The 18,374-nt window shown below is 39.7% G+C and overlaps 1 protein-coding gene across 5 annotated transcripts in view; it reads left to right on the forward strand.

Moving 5' to 3' along the window:
- phf20 (PHD finger protein 20) overlaps positions 1-18,374 on the forward strand; it is a 58,171-nt gene that overhangs the window by 22,280 nt on the left and 17,517 nt on the right. For 2 of the 5 annotated variants that reach the window (XM_008109960.3, XM_008109961.3), the window contains exons 2-9: positions 307-417; positions 10,041-10,212; positions 10,842-10,895; positions 13,075-13,159; positions 13,420-13,499; positions 13,650-14,034; positions 16,969-17,076; positions 17,797-17,970. In XM_008109960.3, coding sequence (XP_008108167.2) covers positions 335-417; positions 10,041-10,212; positions 10,842-10,895; positions 13,075-13,159; positions 13,420-13,499; positions 13,650-14,034; positions 16,969-17,076; positions 17,797-17,970 — 1,141 coding nt within the window. In that variant the 5' untranslated portion in view covers positions 307-334. Of the gene's footprint in view, positions 1-306; positions 418-1,408; positions 1,556-10,040; positions 10,213-10,841; positions 10,896-13,074; positions 13,160-13,419; positions 13,500-13,649; positions 14,035-16,968; positions 17,077-17,796; positions 17,971-18,374 lie in introns of those variants that run through there. The other 3 variants (XM_008109962.3, XM_003220478.4, XM_062978762.1) reach the window with 2 other exon arrangements.

Below are 18,374 nucleotides of genomic sequence, written 5' to 3' on the forward strand. Positions count from 1 at the left end.
CATATAGGCCTAATAGATATGAACTGCTTTTGATATATCTTGCTATTTTCACACTGGAAGAAGCCTCTCAGAGATGTAGAACGTCTATTGGTTTCACTAACCAGATCCTAGTTTTATTAAGATTTGGGATACATCAGCAACTATTTTGGTCTCATGGGGAGACCAAAATGTCCTCCTAATACATACTAAGAATATAAAAAGAACTTCCTTGAAATGTTGAACTGTAAATTTTAATATGTTAAGACAGGTTAGAAAACAATAGAAATAACTTAGGTTCTGGTGATTGATGTTTACTTGCATTTTCAGGGAAACAAAAGAGGTGGCTTATAACAAAATGAGAAAGCATCCACCAAACAGAAGAGGAATCAGCTTTGAAGTGGGAGCCCAGTTGGAAGCCCGAGACAGATTAAAAAACTGGTATTTCTTACTTTAAGATATAACTTGGGTACATTTTTGTGATGCTGCCAGATTGTGTTATAAACAGGGAGTCAAACCTATACACATTCCAGTTTCCATCCGATTCTGATTCAGCTGTTAACGAAATTGTCCTGAGGCAGACCTGAATCCACTTGATTCTGTTATATTTCATATGAGATAATATAAATTTTCATAAATGATATGGTGGTTAATATCAAATTGATATTTCTCATGATGTTACAAAGTGCAATCTATCCTAATGCTAGTCAGTTAAATATACTGAAAAGAAAAGAAAAATCTCTCTTCATATACCAAATTAAATCAACATTTAGAAAAAATAATGCTTCAAAATGTTTAAAGACTTGGTGTCCCTTAAAAATTTGGGATTTGTTAGAGTGGAAATCAGCAATTAACTGAAATGTTCACTCTTCTTGCTTCCCAAGTGTGGCTTGAAAAGAGACTTCTCAATTTGTTAAAATTTATTCATGTGATGTTTGAATCAGGAAACATCAATTTAAACACTTCCTCCAAACCAAGATAGGTAAGCACGTTGGCTAAATAAATGTCTTGCTTTACTATGAGTAAACCCAATACCCCCCTTACCCTGCTTGTCAGGAGTTTTCTATTTTTGATCAACCATAACTTGCCATATTGAATCTACACTCTGTTTAGTTCTAAATAAGCCCACTGTGATTTAAATTACCATAACTAAATTAAGAGTAGACACATTCCTAATAATATTTACCTGTACTGTGGTTAATCGAAAGCAAAAGTTCTTGAGCTCTTCTAGCTGTGCGAAGGGAGTACACATGTCTGAGAAGAGACAAGGTTCATACACACCTCACTAACCATAGCAGGACATGGCATCTGGAAGTATTTATTATGTCTGAATGAAACCTAATATTATAAAAACTAGCTGAAAATTCTAGATGAAGAGAGGCACTTTGCAGTGCTCAGAAATACTGTCTTTTCCTCCTCTTTCCACCTCAAGGCTGTTCAGTCTGCTTACATTGGATTGAATGTTTAAAGGAACAGATTTCTATCCTACTTGCCACAGAAGCTTGGATAAAAATTAATATATATATGAAAATACTTCTAGATATTAGCTCTGCAAGCTCACTATTCTTGTTGGAAGCCTGTAAGTGCATTATCAACTTCAGTTTTTTTTAGTCATACGCTTATTACACATTAATATTCTGCAATTTTTCCAAATTCTCTTCCTAATCTAGTTCAACCACCAATGTCAGATAGACAATACTCTCTTATAGATTTTTCCCACTTCTATATTTTCTGTGGATAGTTTCCCATATCTAAAAATGCACTGTCCCATAAATTCTGAGTGTAATAATTGATATAATAATCTAATTGGGCAAAATTTTAACGTGTATTTCACATGGCTATCCCTAGAAAATGCATGAACAGTGCCCTGAGCATGCTGAAATTACTGTGTTTATTTCCAGTGCTTTTTCTTAAATCATAAACAGTATAAACATCTATATGTTGTTGAATTGACATGTCTTAATATCCAAGTGAATAATGTTTATCGGGACTATTACAAAAATTGATGTTTGTATGACATTTAAAATCAATGTGGAATGTAGAAAAATGTGTTGATTTCATGTGAAAAATGCTAAATTGGATTCTGGTTGATTTAAGACATACAATATTTGATTCATTTGTTTCTCTAAAACTAACATGAAATTTAACATAGACATATGATTATGTAAATTCCAGCTTTGGCAGAATGATCAGGATTTCAGTTATTTATTTAAAGTTTTGATTCAGTTTGACTCCCTGATATTGAATATGTTCTTATTTGAAATGTACATGCAGTATTCATTTATTTTTCCATCATGCAATATATTATTGTATGTGTTGTCAAAGGCTTTCATGGTCGGGATCACAGGGTTGTTGTATGTTTTCCGGGCTGTATGGCCATGTTCCAGAAGTATTCTCTCCTGACGTTTCGCCCACATCTATGACAGGCATCCTCAGAAGTTGTGAGGTAAAAATTATATAGGGAAAAATACAGTAGCTGATGTGAGAGTACATAGAGTTTCATGTATGGATGCTGTTACGCCATACTTGATGTTAGATCTTTTTTAGAGCACTTCCCCGGGATAACTATACAATACCACATGTGTGCTAGAAAGCAAGGAGTGGGAGAATAAACAAGAAAACATCATAACTGTAATTGCTAGTTGCTGCTAAGTGTAGTGCTGGTACTTTCTCCTATACAACAATTATCTACGGGTTTCATCTAACACCATACTTTGGTTCTAAAACATGGCCTCAATTTATACATGAGGTCGACTTATACCCAAGTACGTATGGTACCTGTTTTTGCTATAAATTATTAATAAATTATCTTTTGTTGATGGTTATTGAAGGATTAGAAGTATCCTTGAGAAAAGGCCTTAATATTTTAAATACAGTAGTTGCAGGATTAGCATCCTATTTCAGGAGGTTGGATATGACAACATAGCCAGGGAAGAATAAGTTTGTAAAAGGACATCTTTTCCTAGCTTCAGCATAAATGTAATTTTGATTTTAGTCCTAACTATAATCAAGAAACAGAATATTCAAAATGTACATGGCATTTTATTATTTTCTAGGCAAAGGGACACATGCAGCGCTGGAATGTTGTATATTTTACTCAGTAGAACATATGAATGATCCATGTACTTGAAGTAGAAGGATTGCTTTCTTGATTCCAGTGCTAGAGGCTTCCTTAGCTTGTATCACACATAAAATTGAGCTCCCAATTGTCATTTAACAATAACCATTGTACAAAAGTATAGATTAATTTGTGAAGACTTTCCCTCTCGTTCATTCTCCCAATTTGCTTTGAGAAATTTTCACTGATGTGAAGAATTGGTTAAACTTTCCCAATTTTTATGTAAAAGAATCAATATTGATTCAAATACAGGCATGTCATTTTCTCTGGAACATGGCCATAATATTATGTTAATAATATTATTTGTATTTATTTGTATTTAATTAAATATTCATATTATTTTATAATTCATTATTATTTTATACAATAGAGTCTCACTTTTCCAACATTCGCTTATCCAACGTTCTGGATTATCCAATGCAGTCTGCCTTTTAGTAGTCAATGTTTTTATAGTCAATCTTTTCAATACATTGTGATGTTTTGGTGCTAAATTCGTAAATACAGTAATTACAACATAACATTGCTGTATATTGAACTGCTTTTTCTGTCAAATTTGTTGTAAAACATGATGTTTTGGTGCTTAATTTGTAAAATCATAATGTAATTTGATGTTTAATAGGCTTTTCCTAAATTCCTCCTTATTATCCAACATATTCGCTTATCCAACATTCTGCCGGCCCGTTTATATTGGATAAGTGAGACTCTACTGTAATTCAATACCGTATGTTCTCCCATGTGGTCACTGTGAAAGTCTGCACATGTGGTAAATAAGTGCACGTGCACAGCAGTAACGGAACATACAACCGCTGTTTGCAATAAAGTAATAATTGCCCCGCGCTCCCTCCCCAGAGGGTATATATATGGCTCAGTGAAGCCTCGGTCTTAGTTCCCTTTTTTCCGCCATTCGCAGCAGTCATACGAACCTCTCTCAGCTTTTCTCTTCAGACTTGCTTATTTTCTTCTGACTATGGTGACTCCGGTCTTCAAAAAATGCCTATCCTGTGGGGGGAAACTCCCTGACACAGACAGGCATGACAAATGTCTCCTTTGTTTAGGAGAAGCACACACGTCTCTTCTTGCTCCGCTTGCTGCGCTTTTACGCCCCAAGCCCGGAAAAACAGAGACACGTCTTAAGGCGCTCCTATATGGGCATGCCTTAATGCCTCCTCAAGCCTTACTGCAAGCCTCAGCGCCTCCAACACCGGGCCACTCGCTTGACCTTCCCTCAGAACTTCCCTCAGCGCCTCTTTTCTCTCCCTCACACTCTTCTACATCAAAGAGGCGCCACTCCAAATCCCCTTCTCTCCGGGAAGGTGCAGCCTTGGAAAAAGAAGCACCGCTCTGCTTCAGCAGAGCCGGCCAGCCTCCTGCTTCCTGGTGCCCGGACGCCATTGCAACTTCCGCCCACACCGAGAGGCCGCACCTCTTGCGGGACGGAAGACACAAGTAGCTCCAACTACTCCGGCTCGGGGAGAGGGTACGGCCCTGCTCCCTTCGGAGACAGCCCAGTCTCCCCGCAGCAGACCGCCACACCTTCCTCCTCACCCCTCAGAGGGGAGGAACGTGGTCGGCACCATAGGGGACCGAAGCTACACTATCCTATAGACAGCCAGATGATGAGCTCCCTCCTTCTGCTCCATCGAAGCCCCCTTCTGACCGCATAACGCCAGCGCAAAGGCCTCCCTCTACAGAGCTTATGCCAGCAACTTTGGTCCCTGAGCCTCCATTACACTATATGCAGGCTCCATTCCCATCTCCATCACAACGGAAGACAGCATGCTCTTGATACCATACTGACGTCATTCCCACAAGATGATTTCATTCATCGCTCCGGGAGGGAGAGAATATTTTTTCGGTCCCGTGGAGGTCCTTAGTCGTCCACAGCCTCCTCTATTAGCACCACAACATGGACAGCCTGCTTTGCAGCCCTCCTCCTATGATACTGAAGTACCCATTCCTTACCTTTCAGCTTCAGATTCAGACTCCACTGTTTCAGACGATCATAAGGAGCCTGCACAGACAGACTCTATCATACCAGAGGAACTACTTACTTTTTCCTCCCTCATGACTCGTTTGTCAAAGGCCTTGAATCTACCAGTGCCTACCCCTCAGAAGCCTATTAAAGACCCGCTGTTTCCATCCGAGCAACAGCTGCCTCCTACCTCCTCATTACCTCTTCCATCTTTACCTTTCCTGTTACAGCTCGCTCGTACTCCTGATACTTCTCCCCTAATGGCCCCTCCAGTCTCTAGAAGGAATGATATACTTTACAAATTAGATCTTGCCTCTGCTCCACAGGCATTGAAACCTCCTAAACTGAATTCATTGGTCACTCAGGGAAAACGTTCAGTGCGATCTCAGCCCACTCCAACAGATAAGGCGGGCAGAAAACTTGAGCATCTTGGTTAGAAAGCCCACCTTACTGCCGGATTCGTAACTCGTCTGGCTCATTACACAGCCTATATGGCTTCTTATCAAGACTATTTATGGAATAAGATGAATACCTATATCGACACTCTTCCTCCAGAACATCGTGCGTTTGCAATAGCATATCACCAGGAGGTGACAACCCTTGCCAGGGCCCAAAAGGACATGTCAAAACACACTGCAGATGCGGCAGGCCAAATGTTTACAACTGCAACTGCAATCCGGCGCCATGCGTGGCTCCGTGCCTCTACACTTCCTGAGGATGGAAGAGACATTGCGGAGAACCTTCCAGTCCACGATGACGGCTTATTCCTTCCAGATACCGATGAGCAGCTTAAAAGTACGCAAGACATGAAAAAATCAACTTCCAAATATGGCTTTACTCCTCAGAACTCTTTCCCACCCAGAAGTAGAAACACACAATTTTCTTATTATTATCGTCGTCCCTTCACTGCTGGGAATCGACCATTCCCACAAACATCTCAACCACCTCAATTTCGACAACAACCTATAGGTCGCTCTCGGCAACAGCCCAGAGGCCGTTACCAACCTAGGGCAAGGGGCCGCTTTTAGCGCGCCTCACCCCTTACCCTCCCTTAACTCCACTCATTTCTCTTTGGTGACGGGTTCTCCACGTTACATGGTGCCACTCCTCCCTCCACATGCAGTAATGTGGACACTACACAAAATTCTTCACTTGTTTTTGGAAATAGGTTAGCACTTTTTTCTCACGAGTGGCATCGTATTACATCAGATAGATGGGTTTTACAGGTTATCACAAATGGTTATTCCATCGAGTTTCACACACAGCCGAAGACAGGTTGTATTAAAATTACTTCTCTTTCCTCACCGTTGTGTCAGAAAATTTCTGAGTTGTTGAATAAAGGGGCAATTGTGTCTATTGATCCTATGTTTTACTCTTGTTTCTTTTCTTGTTACTTTTTAGTTCCTAAAAAGGATGGCGGTCAGCATCCTGTTTTGGATTGGAGACCCCTAAACTGTTACATTATGGCCCATAAATTCAGAATGATTTCCGTTGCCACCATTTTACCTCTATTACCTGAACGGGCGTGGTTTGCCACCCTGGATTTGAAAGATGCATATTTCCATAGAGCCATAGCCCCCCATCACCATAGGTACCTAGCTTTCATGGTCGGGGAACGGGCATTTTGCTTTACAGTTTTACCCTTCAGAATCTCTACCACACCTCGCGTTTTCACGAAGTGCATGGCGGCAGTAATTGCTCATCTCCGCCTCCAGGGAGTTACTGTTTATCCTTATCTGGATGACTGGCTTTTTGTTGATAAATCCAAACAAGACCTCCACAATATTCACCTTACCCTCTCCCTCCTTCAGAATCTAGGTTTGGTGGTCAGCACCAAGAAGTCCAAACTACAACCAACCCAACACATACAATTCATCGGCGCCTCCCTCGACCCCATTTCATACACAGCTCATTTACCGGAGGACCGGTTCCGAGCAATCAGATCACTCATCCTCCAAGTTCTTCACACGCCTGTCACACCGGCCTCTCGCATACAGACTATACTCAGGCATATGGCTTCTACAACAGCAATAACACCATATGCCCGTCTTCGCATGCGTACACTCCAGGCATGGTTCCTTCAGGTCTTCGACCCATACAAACATGACCCACGTACACGACTTCATCTTCCACCACATGTCCACCAATCACTGATATGGTGGACTCATCACTCTCTAGTCTGCGCAGGAATGCCATTTAGACCAGCAGGCCCTTCCACACAAATCACAACAGACGCCTCCCTCCATGGTTGGGGAGCGTTCTCTGGCAATCTCTCAGCCCACGGCCATTGGAGCCCCCTCGAATCACACTACCACGCCAATGTCCTAGAACTTCTAGCACTTTTCAAAGGCCTTCAAGCATTCTGCGACGTTCTTTCGGGCTCCACAGTTCAAGTATGCTCGGACAACACCACCATAATGTGGTATGTCAACAAACAAGGCGACACTAGATCCCGCTCACTTCTCAAACTCAGTTATTCTTTGGGACTGGTGCATCGCCCACAGTATCACTCTCCTTGCCATACACTTGCCGGGTCATGAAAACATCATGGCAGACAGCCTCAGCCAGATAACATCCATTCCTCACGGGTGGTCGCTCCACAAAGACGAGATAGCTAGACTGTTCCACAGGTGAGGACAACCTCAAATCAACCTCTTGGCATCCCCAGCAAACGCCAAATGCCATCTCTATTGCGCTCGGGGTATATCGACATCTAACAACCGTTGTCTGGGGGATGCATTCCTTTTCAACTGGAAAGGTCCCCTACTCTATATTTTCCCTCCAGTTCTCACCAACGTAGTAGCCACCAACGTAGTAGCCAAAATTTACAGGGACAAAGCCAACTGCGTTATCTTAGCACCATGGATAGCCCTGTCAACCTTAGTTTCCACTACTTTCAACAATGGCAGCAGGGACTTACTACACCCTTCCACGGTGCGCATACCTTCTAACTGCAAACCAGGGCACACTTCGCCATCCGGACATAGACCGCCTTTGCCTTATGGCGTGGCGGATCCACAACTAAGTCTATTTCAACCAGTTAAAGACATCCTCCAAGCGGCTCATAGACCATCTATGAGAAAATCATACAATTCAAAATGGGAGAAATTTAATACTTTCACCCGCCAACATCACGTTGACCTATTTCCTGCACCCACATCCATCCTGCTGGAGTTCCTCGCCTCCTTGGCATCAGCTGGTTTATCCTTATCATCCCTTCGCTGTTACCTCACAGCGATTACGGCTCACCGCCGCAAACATGGTCGTCCTTCCTGTTTCCGTGACCCTATGATCCAGTTGTTTCTTCAAGGATACAAGAACACTAACCCCCCCCCTCGTCTGCCCCTTCCACCACCCTTTCAGCTTTGACAAAACCTCCTTTCGAACCACTGACCTTTCTTACCTTTCATGGAAGACAGCATTTCTAGTTGCTATCACATGGGGACGTTGAGCCAGTGAGATATGTGGCCTCCGTTCCGATAACCCTATGTTCGATTTCACTCTGACAAGGTTGTCATGCGCCTCGACATCTCCTTTTTACTAAAAAGAACATCCCTCTTCCACCTTTCCCAAAACATAGTCCTACCAGCATTCTTCTAAAACCCGTCGACACCGCTCTAATGCTCCCTTCACCTGCTAGATGTCCGCTGAGCCATCTCCTTTTACCTCAATAGAACTGCGCCTTTTCGCACTTCACCAAGACTTTTCCTTAAATACCGGTCTGATACCAAGGGGAATCCAGTCTCCTCCCAAAGGCTATCGGGATGGATCATAGCCACGATTAAGTTGGTTTATCATTTACACCACAAGACGCCTCCCCTACATCTCAAAGGACATTCCACAAGGGCAATGGCAACCTCGGTGGCTTTCGATCGCGGCGTGCCTTTAGAAGACATCTGCAAGGCAGCTACTTGGGCTACGCCTTTGACTTTTGTCACTCACTACAAATTGGACCTCCTTTCCGAACGACACTCAACTTTTGGGAGAGCAGTGTTATTTTCAGCAGAAGCATAACTCCCACCATCCACAGTGAGTAGCTAGCTAATTTGCTACATGAGCGGATTTTCACAGGGACCACGTAGGAGAACAATGAGTTGCTTACCTGTAACTGTGGTTCTCCGAGTGGTCACCTGTGAAATCCGCACATCCCCGCTCTTCCTCCCCTTTTTATGTCATGCCTTGGTGACTCTGCCGCTCTACGGCAGGGGAAGTAAGGCCGAGGCTTCACTGAGCCATATATATACCCTCTGGGGAGGGAGCGTGGGGCAATTATTACTTTATTACAAACAGCTGTTGTATGTTCGGTTACTGCTGTTAACGTGCACTTATTTACCACATGTGCAGATTTCACAGGTGACCACTCAAAGAACCACAGTTACAGGTAAGCAACTCATTGTTGCAATGGATGTACTTCTGGCAAATGCATCCATCTTGCTGACGATCTTAACTGGGGTAGCAGCTTCAGTTGGTATTGAGAAATGAGTATCACCTAGTTTTATTACACTAAGGATTCAAAGCATTTCTTTTTGGTTCTTAAAATTTTATGTGGTTGATGAGGGCAAAGAGACACTTCTCATTGCACTATTAAACTAGTAGTTGGGTAAAAAGTGGAGGGCATTTATAGCAAAAGGACGAATAAAAAATCATTACCAGAACATAGTATGATTTAGATAAAGCGTGAATTTTATATTTCTATATATTTTTCTCTTTATTAATGTTTACTTGAGTTTAATCCAAAAAGAAAATACACTTTCTTTTTTATTTACTAATGGAAGATTATAGAATTAATTTTGGATTAAGTGAAAGTCATCATGCGTAAAGCTATTTCTTTATTGTTTTTTACTTTAGTAGCCCTAGCAAACATGATTACCAAATTATTTATAGCTTTGGACTATATACTTTATATTCTATCCTTTTTCAGTATTATTCCAATTTTATTAACAAGTATGTTTCAAACTAACTTTCTTTATATAGGTATCCAGCTCACATTGAAGAAATTGATTATGAGGAAGGAAAAGTGCTTATCCATTTTAAACGCTGGAATCATCGTTATGACGAATGGTTTTGTTGGGATAGCCCTTATTTACGTCCTTTAGAAAAAATACAGTTACGGAAAGAAGGATTACACGAGGAAGAAAGATCTTCTGTAAGTAAAAACAAGTGTAGTTACTTGACTATAGTTGCAATACTTTTTAAACCTGAAAGTTATTGGAAATCAATAATTACTTTTTGCTTTGTGCATGGAGGGTTGCTGGATTAATTATAAATATTACAACCAATATTAATTTCCTTCATATTGGCATTCAGAATGGAGTAGGATAAAATGTATTGAACCTGGCCTAAATTTTCTTTGCCAGAAATGCTTGCTGCTTTTAAAGCTTGTTTTATAGTACAATCCTGTAATAGAAATGTGTTCCATTGTCTTTGTTAAGGCTGACAGCCTAATAAACAGTATGCACTTATAGTCCTATACACTCCAATTATTAATAATTTGGTTCTTTTCAACTGCAAGTTTCCATATTTGAGAACTTTAAACAGTATGAACACACTCTTCTGAATCTTACATTAGGGCTTTGGTATTTGGTGTACCCTTTCTGAAAAATACATTAGTGCGTTCTATTAAGGCTGAATAGAATGAGTATAGTAGAATATTATGCAATAGCATATGGAAAGCCACTGTCAGAACAGAATATGGAGAAACAGAATGGGTTCCAATTGGAAATGACATCAAGCAAAGCTGCATTATATCACCCTATCTGTTTAATTTATATGCAGAACATATATGGAAAGCAGGATTATACTTTGGAAGAAGGAGGCATGAAAATTGGGGTAAGGAACATGGACAATCAAAGATATGCAGATGGCACTGTTACTAGCAGGAAATAGCAAAGTCTTGGGACAGCTGGAAACCGAAGGAAAAAAATGCTTCCATTGAACAATCAGAAAACAAAATGGCCATAGATGATTAACATAATATTTAGTGGAAGATGAAAACATTGAAATAGTTAAACATTGTCTATATCTTGACTCAGTCATAAATAATAATGAAGATTAGTCAAAAAAAATTAAAAGACTAGGATTGGAAGAGCAACAATGAAGGAACTGCACTAAGATTCTGAAGTGGAGAGATACATCATTGAGTACCAAAGTCAGGATCATCCATGTCTTAGAGTTTCTGACTGAGAGAGCTGAGAGAAAGATTATTCATTTGAAATGTTCTCGAGGAGAGTTCTGTGGATACCATGAACTGCCAAAAAGAGAAATAAATAAGTCTAACAGCAATTCAGCTTTTCTTAGAAATCAAAATCAAAGCTTATCTTACTTTGGTCATTTCTGGAGATGGCCTGCCTCATTAGAAAAGACTGTAATGTTTAATGAATTTGATGACAGTAGGAATAGAGGAAAATTGTGTTACAGGTACATAAAATCAGTGAAGGAGGCCACAGCCCTGAGCTTATAAGATCTTAATGGAGCTGTTCATAACAGCCTCTTTTGGAGGACAGCCATTCCTAAGGTCACCATACGTCAAGGCAATTACCAACAAGCAGCATATAAAGTTCGTAGTACCAGGTCTGCAGTTATTGAGTTAATTATTTGATATATACTACCTGCCTTTCTCTAGGCAAAGGAGTCAAAATCCAGTTAAAACTATTTAAACCACATTTCAAACAAAATTAAGTGATAAAAAGTGGCACACTTCACGAAAAAAATTCATTCTGCCACATTGTTCTTATTATTTATATCAGACACCCTCAAACTGCAGGCCTTCAGGTGTTTGGGCCTCCAACTTCCAGAATTTCTGACCATCGAACAAGCTGGCTAGGGCTTCTGGGAATTGGAGGCCCAAACACCTGGAAAGTTGCAGCTTAAAGATGCCTGATTTATATCCTGTCTTTTCTTCAGTTTGGGATTCAAACATACATCAGCAAATAACTCTACACATTAAAATCAACCATTAAAAACATGTCAAGCATTAAAATAAATTTAAAAACTATTTGAATAGAATGGTAAAAGGCAAGAGATTAGTCCATCCCAGGAGAACCTAAAAGATGCATTAACCCTCTCTACTCCCGCTGCTGTGATACTGCTTCTGGCTTTTTTGACTGCATGGGCAGGGAAATGGTGGCAGTGGCAACCAGAAGTAGCTGGCATTCTAAGGTGGAATTAGTACTTTCTCCTCTCCACGGAATAACCCTTGACTTATCCATGGGTCATATCAAAATCCATAATTCTGGCCTCAAAATTTGCCTTCATTTTATATCTGTGATTTATTTGCATGAGTATATATGGTACCTGTGAAAATGGTGGGACAGGGGGAAGGGTCTCCCCAGCAGATAACAAATTTTAATGGAGAATACAGTTCTTTACATAACCTGGATATGATCCATTTAGGTCAAAACTTCTATCTTGAATTGTGGCCAGAAAAAGACTGGCAACCAATGGAGCTGTTGCAACAAAGGAGTTCTGTTCATTCTTTGGCCACCAAAAGCATGCCTTGAAAAAATCTTTTCCTGACAGTGGAATGAGAAGAGACCGACTGAACCTTCCATGGGAGGGGTATTATTGTCTATAGGATAGGCTATTTTAAAACTGTAATGCAGTTGTAAAGGGGCCGCGGTGGCGCAATCGGTTAAACTGCTAAGCTGCAGAATTTGCTGACCGGATGGTTGGCGGTTTGAATCTGCGGGACGGGGTGAGCTCCTTTTGTTAGCCTCAGCTTCTACCAAGCTTCTAGCAGTTTGGAAACATGCAAATGTGAGTAGATCAATAGGTACCACTTTGGCGGGAAGGTAACAGCGCTCTATGCAGTCATGCTGGCCACATGACCTAGTAGGCGTCTACGGACAACGCCTGCTCTTCGGCTTAGAAATTGAGATGAGCTCCAATCCCAGAGTTGGACTCAACTAGACAATGTCAAGGGGAAACCTTTACCTTTAGATGGAATTGTATATTTGTATACACTTGTTTTATATAACTTAGTATTCTAAACATTTCTCTCTTTTTCTAGGGTTTTCGTATAAATGACCAGGTGTTGGCTTGCTGGTCTGATTGTCGTTTTTATCCAGCCAAAGTTACTTCCGTTAACAAGGATGGTAAGAATTAATTGTTGATTTCATACTATATGATATTTCTTGTTCTTTCTATTTATGACAGCATTTATGAATGTTATGGAGAATTTAATTTGTGTTACTTCTGGATATACAATACTGAAACGTAGTGAAATAAAACATTTGTGAATTAATTCCCATTGGTATATGCATATATGCATTGCTATATGCAAAAGAACCAGACCTGCAGGGCAACTGTTTATTTTTCTGCAGTTCATAGTGATTTTTTCTCTTTTAAATTTCAGGTACTTATACTGTGAAATTTTATGACGGTGTAATTCAGACAGTCAAGAATATACATGTCAAAGCTTTTTCCAAAGATCAGGTAGTACATTTAATTCTGTATTCATTTTAAAAATTAAATTTGGGTCTTTGGAACAGTTTTCATTTTATATGGCTGTAATTTTTGTTTATTGGAAGACTCAAGCAACATTTGCATGTCATATTAAGCCATACATTTTCACTTCATTTTTAGCCTATTGTGAATAATCCAAGACCAAAGGAGAGAGGTAATGAAATCCCTTCATCTCCTGAAAGATGGGAAAAGTTTAAAGAACAGAGGAAAGCAACTGAGAATCATAAGAAAGACAAGGATGAAAAGACGTTAAAGATTGAAAGAAGGTCTAAACCTGATAAAGAAGGAAAGCTAATAGTACCTTTAGAAAAAAACAAGGTGTCTGAAAAGACTTTACCCAAGGATGGGAAAGAAGACAAAGAGAATATTTCTGAAAATGATAGGGAATTCTCAATAGACTCCCAGATTGAGAAGAAACCAGAAAATGATAATGTGAAGACGCCACCAGACAACCTCAAAGAAACCAAAAGACGACGTGGTAGACCGCCTGTTTTGCCTCCAGCAGGTCAGTGGTAACAAATAAAACTGGATCTTCTAAGAAGTGGCTTAGCTTCTAATATTTAGATATTTGTGCTTCAGCTATACTTTAGAGGAATTAACTTGGAAAACTGCTTGGTGATTATTTCTTGCCTAAGAATGCTGTATGAAATTCATGCGGTCACCATAATTTGATAGGCAATTTGAAAATACACAGCAAGCCTATCGTTGCGGTGTAAAAATAATGACTTCTATCACCTAATTTGAAGTTCATTCGAAATTTATTTCTCTTATTTAGAAACATCAGCCGTAATTATTTGAGAGCGATCTGTATTTATCTTAGAGCTTTTGAAGAATTTTGGTGGGTAATTGTGTAAAGATATTCTCAATTCATTGTAGATAAGTATAGTATAATGGAAATACCATCACCATTTGGAACTATACCACAGACATGATTGTTTGCAGTTGTCACATTGGTTAGAAGCCTGTACCATCTCTATCTGGCCAACAGAAGTCTCTAGTCTTAAAGTAATGTGATGAGGAACTCCTTGCTCCATTGACCACTGCATCAGTACAATGTTCCAGCCCTACATCACACTCTCCACAACAGCATATGAAGGCCAGGACTGATGATCCTGTTGTGCAGAGGACTCTTCCACCTGCTCCTTCTTAGGTTAAAGTCTTGGATTCAAACCTCTCTGCCTGCTTAAAGGTTTGGATTCTTATTCATCTGATATGCTTCTGATGCACTGTCTTCTGAGGTTTTTAGAAGACCACAAGTTGACTTCTCTTCCTAGTGGTGTTGGTGCTTTTGTGGAACAAATGGTACAGATAGCAAGAGCCTTGGAGTTAGAACTTAAACAGCTGGATGTGGGACAACTAATCAGATGTACAGATGAATTTAGAACAAGATTCTGACACCTGCAACCACCCTAGAATCATAGAGTTGGAAGAGACCTCACGGGCCATCCAGTCCAATCCCCTGCCAAAAAGCAGGAAAATCACACTTAAAGCACCCCTGACAGATGGCCATCTAGCCTCTGTTTAAAAGAAGGAGCCTCCACCACACTCCGGGGCAGAGTTCCACCCTATTGCACCTTTTACTTCTTAAGCTTCCTCATACATCATGATCCACTCCATCCACTGTGTTTTAGAATCTGACTCTGATTTGCTGTTCCATTATCCCAAGCCAAATTCTGTTGTTGAAGCAGCAAAATTATGATCCATTCAGAAGAAACTCACCACCCCTTCAATAAGGAGTGCAAGAAATTAGATTTCATGGCTAGGAAATTCTACTCTGCTTCCATCTTCTTACAAATTACAAATTATGAACCTTAAATGGGGAGTTGCCAACAATAACAACAACCCTCCACTGCAAACTTTCCTGATTAAGATAAATTGCTTGTGAAGCCCTGCAAATAGAGGCCCATTCTCTGGTTGCCCAGAAGATAAATTTGGCGCTGTTCAGTTCCCTCATTTGTAAGGGAAAAACGTAGTTTTGCTATGAAGATCCTACAACAACTTCATGGTAAAGCTATGTTGTTTCTCCCTCACAAGGAAGAGATATGAATGGTGGGGAGTTGGTGGTTTTTCCCACCAGAGGAGGAGGAGACAGCTAAGGCAAACTAGAGGCAAAGAAAAAGGAAGAGCAGTGGAGGCAAGATCTGAGGCACTTCTTCTTTCCCCCAGAAAAGAACCGCAACTTGTCACCACACTGAGGGGAGGCAGGGCAATTGAGGCTTCTCCATCTTGTAATTATATCATCTATTTGATTTCTGTATTGACCATGTATACAGTCACCTCTTCAGTTGCTTGAAAAATAGGTTTACTCTGAACAAACCATTGGCCTTGCAACATTCAGTCAGTGGCCATCCATTTCTTGATACTTGGTCAAATTTTTCTATAATCTTTAATTATGCCTGTTCGTACTTTTACATTCCAGTTGCCTGTGATTTACAAGAAGTTCTGTTTTGGTGTGTGATTCATTTCCTCCTGGACTCTCCAGCTCATAATCTTTCAATTTCTTTTTCTGGCTCTGCAGTCGGAACAAAACTTGGGTTATGAATGTATTGATTGGTTTCCTTGTAGTCTCAAACTTTGCATTATATAATTTTACTGCTTTTGCTACATATTTCACTGTTCACCACCTAATTTCTTAGATTTTCATTTATTTAGTAAAACACTGTGTAATCTCTGGCTAAAAATGTTCAATTCCTATCCAGTTCAGCTTGCTCATCCCAGATATTGCAGTTTTTACACATTCTATTTCATGGTTTACCAGGTCTAGCTTCCCCAGATTCATGCTTCTCATATTCACTACATCTATATGTGTTGTGCAGCTTCCGATTTTCCTCTCACCTCTGAGCACATCCAACAGCTGAACATCATTTCAGCTTTAGTCCAGTTGTGTCATTAACCATAGTGCTATTCATAATAGTTCTCTTCTTTCTCCCAGTAGCTCATTGAGTTCCATCCAACCTGGGAGTTTCATCTCCTGGTACTATATATTGCTTTATTTGTCTTATGTCATAGGGTTTGATGGTAAGCAATAATCAAAAGGAAGTTTAATATGCTCCTTTCTGTGTAGTAGTAACAAATGTAAGGTATGGTCTGGCTGCCATTGCCTATAAGAAATCCTCTGCCAGTATCACCTCTTACTACCACTGCTGCCCAGTAACGTTTTGGCACATCAGATCTGGCTCCTCAGCAAAAGCCTTCCTGACATCGGAGACCCAATCAGCAACACTATTAACATCAGTAATATGACCCAATCAGCAACACTATTAACATCAGCCATAACACCCAGTCTTACCACCACAGAAAGGTAGTGCCATTGTCAGGGGGAAATTGAATCCTTAGTGCCAGGAGGAAGAGATTGAAAGTACAGGATTCAATTCCTCAGTTAAATAAAAAAGTGGAGATAGTGGAATAGTTAAAAACATTTCTCTGTTTTCATATTTAGAGCAAGGTTCTCAAACGTTACAGCCAATAACGTTAGAACTGAGAAGACGGAAAATAACGAAAGGAGGCGATCTCCCTTCAAAACGTCCACGGCTCCAGAAGAACATGTGTAAGTATTTAATAAGCAAGATGAAACTTTCTAACGTATGTGGTAAATTTGTGAAAAAGCTAGAAATTACTACTAGCAAATACAAAATATGACTCAAATTCCTAAAGATTAATTTCAAATTAAAACATTTTTTCCCATTTGGGCCTGATAGATGAAAAATTAGGGGGAAATCGTGTGTTTTCAATGCATGAAAACAGCAACAAGAATACTGTATACTCAGAAAAGATTCATGACTAAAAAGACTTGTTCCTAAAACTTAAATGATTTATGAAATTGGAAAACTATTTTTTATCAAATAAAAACCATTAACAAGATTTTTGAAAGATTGGGAACCTCTATTTGACTTTTTGAAAGAAGTGGTCGTGGTTTGGTGATTTTACTAATTAACCTGAGTTAGCTATATAGATGAAGTGTAACCTACAGATAAGATACAATGAGGTTGATATCAAGGGTTAAAATATAGTTCAAGAAAGGATTGTTGGAAGTCACTGTTTTTCTTTTTCCTAGTTTGCTATCTTTGATTTTTTACTGTGTGCGTATGTGTGTGTATATTGTAGCTTGTAATGTGTAGTTTGTATTGTTCTTCTGTTTGCTATGTGTGTTGTTTAATTTTTATTTGATGTAGATCTTAAATAAAATGAAAACAAAGTTATAATGTATGTAACATGTTATGATCCGCTTAATAAATTGATGTGCAAATAGCTCTATATTTGTTTTTAGCACAAGACAAGCTGAAAACTGTCCCAGACAATGAAAAAGATTCCATAAAAAGACAGTCAAGTCATTCTACAAGTAGTAATAATGAGACTTTAGATACAGACGTTATTATACCACTGCCAGATGAAACTGAACCTTCAAAAGAGCCAGACTCAAGCCTCAAAGAAGTGACTGAAGGTAAATAACATAGATTAGAAATGCCTCTTCCAGTGTTGACTATGGGCAGACAGGGCAGTTAAGTCCCACTTTTTCAAATATAATTTACTTTTCCTACTGAATGGCTTTTTTGTCTTGGATTTGCCACTAGTGCTCCAAAAATTAGATAATTCTGGAGAACCTTGGTGAAGTGTGGGGATGTATGGCACATTTTCCCCCGTATTACAGCTGTAAACCTCTCCAGAACTGCATAACATACAAAACGTTTTGTGAATGCAATTCACAGAATAAACATTGGGTTATACAGAATAGATAGCTTTAACCCCACCAACTATTTGAACTTATCTTGTTATGATACCAAGCCTATCCATCATTATGTAATTTGCGTCATTTAAAAAAACCTTTCATTATGCCTTAACTATCAC

This window comes from Anolis carolinensis, chromosome 4 (genome assembly GCF_035594765.1).
Source record: "Anolis carolinensis isolate JA03-04 chromosome 4, rAnoCar3.1.pri, whole genome shotgun sequence".
Classification (NCBI taxonomy): domain Eukaryota; kingdom Metazoa; phylum Chordata; class Lepidosauria; order Squamata; family Dactyloidae; genus Anolis; species Anolis carolinensis.